Source organism: Octopus bimaculoides, chromosome 20, assembly GCF_046866305.1.
Source record: "Octopus bimaculoides isolate indiv1 chromosome 20, ASM4686630v1, whole genome shotgun sequence".
Taxonomy (NCBI): Eukaryota; Metazoa; Mollusca; class Cephalopoda; order Octopoda; family Octopodidae; genus Octopus; species Octopus bimaculoides.
Genome location: NC_142947.1, coordinates 7998968 through 8004319, shown reverse-complemented (window position 1 = coordinate 8004319; position 5352 = coordinate 7998968). Strand labels below are relative to the sequence as shown.

General features: G+C 33.7%; 1 protein-coding gene across 1 annotated transcript in view; it reads left to right on the top strand.

Moving 5' to 3' along the window:
* The first annotated feature begins 5066 nt into the window (after window positions 1-5066).
* Window positions 5067-5352, top strand: part of LOC106869845 (uncharacterized) — a 1940-nt gene continuing 1654 nt past the window's right edge. Inside the window, exon 1 of the mRNA XM_014915754.3 lies at window positions 5067-5352. This exon is cut by the window's right edge and continues 1654 nt beyond it. Within this exon, the coding sequence (XP_014771240.1) occupies window positions 5260-5352 (93 nt within the window). The 5' untranslated portion in view covers window positions 5067-5259.

The following is a 5352-nucleotide window of genomic DNA, read 5'->3' as shown; positions in this document are numbered from 1 at the left end:
TATATATAGAAAGAGAGAGAGAGATGCAGCACAGAATTTTTTCAGTGAACAGGTCGCAGTCTCAAAACGACAAAAATATTTTGGCAAATTAAATTTAAATGTTGAAGTGAATCTAACAGTTTTTGTGTGTTTCTTAAATTGCTTATAAACACCTTACACACTGCAATTGTTTTCGTTCCAGCATACGATACCATAAATTATTATAAATAAAATAGACACAAAAAATGACAAGAAATTATACACACATACTCAATAGACATGTTAAAGTGATATTAAGAATCAAGATGGGTAATACTTAATTGAGGTGATAACCATTAACAATATTAATAATTTTTTTAAAATTTCATAAATTTGTTTTTAAGACCATAACAAGAATACAAAATAAATTACAAATGTAAATGGAGGCAAAATGGCCAATGCCGGTGGCATGTGAAAAGCACCTTTCAAGTGTTAGGTCTTATGGAGGTAATGACAAATGACTGAGGCATTTGGCATTATACCATGCTTGAGAAGACCCACCAAGCCAAGTAAAATAGCAGTCATGGCAGATACTGGTATCATGTAAATGGCACGTAAAAGCACCCATTACAGTTTCGGAGTGGTTGGTGTTAGGAAAGGCATCCAGTCATAGAAAACCATGCCAGATCAGACTAGTGCCTGGTGCAGCACCTCAGCTGACCAGCTCTGGTCAAAGCATCTAACCCATGCCAGCATGGACAATGGACGTTTAATGATGATGATGTTGATACACAAAACAATATTAGATTTGCAAAAGGTAATATCTGTTGTATTACCCTTGTAGTACCTAAAAGTTTGAAGAATCTAATTATTTATATATGATTATTATCTCTTTACACTCATCAGTGGGTTGCATAGATTCATTATTGTAAAACCTGTCAGTGTGCTAAACACAAATGCTTATCATGAGGTTGATAATGCTTATAGTTTGACCAGTATTGTACAAAGTACAGTAATGCCTTGATATACAGGTTAAATTGTTCCTGGAGATCACTCATAAAGCGAAACCTACGTGTATATATATAGGTGTATATGTGTATATATATATATATATATATATGTATGTATGCAGGTGACACGTAAAAGCACCCACTACACTCTCTGAGTGGTTGGCGTTAGGAAGGGCATCCAGCTGTAGAAACTCTGTCAAATCAGATTGGAGGCTGGTGTTGCCATCCGGTTTCACCAGTCCTCAGTCAAATCGTCCAACCCATGCTAGCATGGAAAGCGGACGTTAAACGATGATGATGATGTGTGTGTATATATAAAAGCCGTACGGCTTTTGAATGTTGTTTTCACTGTCCAATTTTTCCTGTCTTGGTTTGTGTTTGCCACCTTGGAATCCTCTGTGTAGTGGGTTGATCCACTACTCAGGAAGAGACTATTCTAGAGTACGTTCTGTCTTATCTTCGAAACGTCAGGTTAGAATAGAGGCAGCTGATGAAGGAATATTCCAAGTGGCTTTCCGTTTTCCTATGTGTTCGTTCCGTTGTCTGTAGTTCATTATTCTAACGTCCTGTACCCTGATATGCATATATATACACATGTAGATGTAAGTATGTACATATATGTGTGTATACATGTATATATATTCTTTGAATTATATATATATATATATATATATATATATATATATGTGTGTGTGTGTATATATCTATATATATGTATATATATATACTACACATGTGGAAATTTGTGGGTGAGTTTGCTTGTGTTGTTATCTAACTCCTACATCATTTTATCGATTTTGATGAAACTTGACACGTCTGGAAAATTAGTGACATACTTAGATTGTTGAAAAACATTGATAATAGGGCCCCTGGAAGGGATTTTTATATCTACTATATTATTTTTAAACGTCCAAGGAAAATAACCCCTTCACTCCTGAAAAGGATCTTTATATATCAGCATGACCGCAGCCACTTGGCTGAAACACATAAATAAATAAATATATATATATATATATATATATATATATATATATATATATATATATCCAAGGGAAATAACCCATTCATGTTTGTAAATTATTTTGTATAAATCATATTGAGTATGCTTATTTTTTAGTATTTGAACTATTTCAGTTATTTTCGCAATTTATCCAGTACAATGCTTAAACAATTAAATGGGCATTTCCAAAGTATATGTACATTTCTCGTGTCTTACTAACTACTTCAAAACGGTGCATCATAGAAGAGAAACTATTTTCATTTTCAGACTCCACATATCTCAAAGCATATATAATACACTTTTCACACAAAATGGGGGATGGTGGAACACTTCGAAATCCCTCCTTCCCAACCCCAGTGGGCAGGGTAGGGTGGAGTGCATGCCCTAGCTTCCTAAATATATAGACAAATACCTGTGTGTCAAATACTATACAACAAAAAATCTGGATCTACTAAACTAAAACCATCTCCTCTCCTGACAACTGGCCTCTCCTTTTCCTTAAAGGCACATCAGTTTTAGAGAATGCTTGTGTCTTAAGCTTATCTCCCTTTCTCAAGTGTTATTTGGTAATTATGACGCATCCACTAGAGGTGGAAATAGTTTTAGCGGATCAAGAATTTTTGTTGTATGACATCTGACATACCAGTAGTTTGTTTATGTTATCCAAGTACATACTACTGGCCACTTTGAATCATTTCCGGCAATCCTTATTTATATATATATATATATATATATATATATATATGTAGATATATATAGGGAGAATTCACAAAAAAACAAAAGACGAAGACAGGTGGTGTAGAAAACAAACATGTTTTAGTATAACGCTTAGGAATTGAAAAAGTCTTTAACATTTCGAGCCTACGCTCTTCCACAGAAAGGAACAAGGAGAGAAAAAAAATGTGTGTAGTGGTTAGCAATTTATCATGGCGAAAGAGCCCTCCACAGGAACTACCTTAAAATCCACCCTATCAGGCGGCTTTTAAGGTTATATATATATTTTTTCCCTCTGAAGATATTATGCTCAGGTCATATAAATTTAATATTTACTGAGTATTAATTTGAAACAACTGTAAGGGATAATGATTAATTTGCTGTTAATAATAAGCAATTATTAACTTTCCAATCTCCATTTTCTTTTTCTTCTTTTATATAAATATAAAGTATATGTTTTTATATACTTTGACTGGCTTCCATGCCAGCGGCATGTAAAAAGCACCATCCGATCGTGGTCGATGCCAGTTCCTGTGGCTGGTGGCACTGCCAGATCAGATTGGGGCCTGGTGCAACCTCCTGACTTCCTAGACCCCAGTCGAACCGTCCAACCCATGCCAGCATAGAAAACAGACGTTAAACGATGATGATGATATATACCTATTATTTTAAGGAAATTAATTCCCCCAAAATACAAGGTATATATATTCGATTAGAGGTTGTGTTAAACTCAAGAAGGGATGGTTTCATCCAAGGAAATACTGGTTCAATACCTTGTATTTTGGGGGAATTAATTTCCTTAAAATAATAGGTATATATTTTTCCTCTACTTTGACCTGATTGTAATACAGGTTGTTAATAAAATATCTGGATAATTTTTAGTGCTTAACAATCAATATTCTTTTCTCAGTTGGATTCTAAGTCAGATTTTCCGCACACTAATATCTAATTTGATAATTTTCAAGTTTAAAAAAAAAAAATGACTAAATGGGGTAAAATGAGTAATGACTAATTTTTAAAAATTTCTTCTTTTCAATTGTATAGTGTGTAAATATATCACGAACAGGACTCTCCAGCAGATCGTTAAGAAACTATAGAGAATATTTTATGTTGAGTTTATTTAATGTAGTCGAGTTTCGTTAATTTCATACCATGTGCCATTTTTCCATGATACTCTTTCAATTGACCTAGATTTTTTTTTTTTATTCTGATGTCTAGGGGTGAATATTGATGTGTATGAGTTTGTTTTCGAGAGAATTGAAGCAGCAAATTTACATTATATTCGTTTACTCATTTTGCCCCAGACAAATTTGTCTTTTATGTCCTCAAGAACGGTGATAATTTTCTGAAATAGTGATCAGATTATGTTATAATGCTTTTAATGCATTTAAGAAAGGCCAGAACATTTGTAAAAAAAATATACTTTGTCCTAAATTCAAAAATGCAGTAAAAAAAAACCCTCATTGTGCCCCACTCGTTTATTTCTTACAATTTTCATCGGGTTTTTGACAAGAAAAAGTTAATTCGATTCGGCAAGTCAAGAAATCCAAGTTAAATATTTACGTTCCTATTACTGTTGTTCATTATTTTAATTAAGCTGCTTCTTCCCAGTTTATACTTATCATTTAGAAAGCAACTAAATAATGAATGCACACTAATAATCGTTTAGCGTATCGAGTAAACAAAGTTTCTCTTTGTTCGATCGGCGACATTTCGTTTTTTTTTTTTATCTACGGATGGCCAACAGAAAAACCTTTTTTTTTTGTAACATTTCTCCAATATGCAACAAATCTGATTTTGAAATAGTTTGTAGAATAAAATTAAGGAAATACAAAAAGATTGCGTTGTTTTATTTCTTCGAGTGAACCATATTCGTAAATTCGTTTTCTTTCGGTAATTCTGTTGCTTTTTTTTTTTTAATAGTGTTTATGGTCTCTCATAGTTATTAGTGTTAACTTTGTGATACTTTATAGGACAAATAGCAACAAAGACAAATAATTGACATTATTATTTCTAAGAGAATCACAGCCATGAATGTTGAGGGAGGGTCTAATCGGTTGAATAGATCTGCAGTACTTGACAGGTACTTTTATTATTAAACCTCTCCCACTCTTCTTCTAAAAGGTAAAGTTAACCTTAACGAGATTTGAACTCACGACGAAAAGAGTCATTACTAAATCCAAAATAATATTTTGTTTACGGTATTTTAAAAGTTTTGCTTCTCGATTGCCCTGTATTATAATTGTCCTAATGTCATAATAAAACCAAGAAGGAAAAAAAAAAAGTTAGTTGTAAAGTTTTCTCGTTATAACGAGAGATGACGGTGGGCGAAGGAAGTAATTGCAGAAAGGAAATACCATGTATGGCAACATGTGTTTAGTTGTTGCCTGACTAGTTGCTTGCTCACTACTGGACCAGATAACACATATACACACTGTCTCTCCTCTATTTATTTCTCCCACACACAAAACAATAACACTCCTTTACAGCCTACATTTTCTCTCTAAACAATACTAGACATTTTCGTATCTCTTCTACCTTTGGTTGTGTTTGTAACCTTGTGACAGAGGAAGAGCCATGCCACACTCTACGATGCTGCTGGCCCATCTTGGAATTTACCTGATCCTGCTTCCTACATTCTTATCTGCAGACATCCCAGTTTGGCGAGCG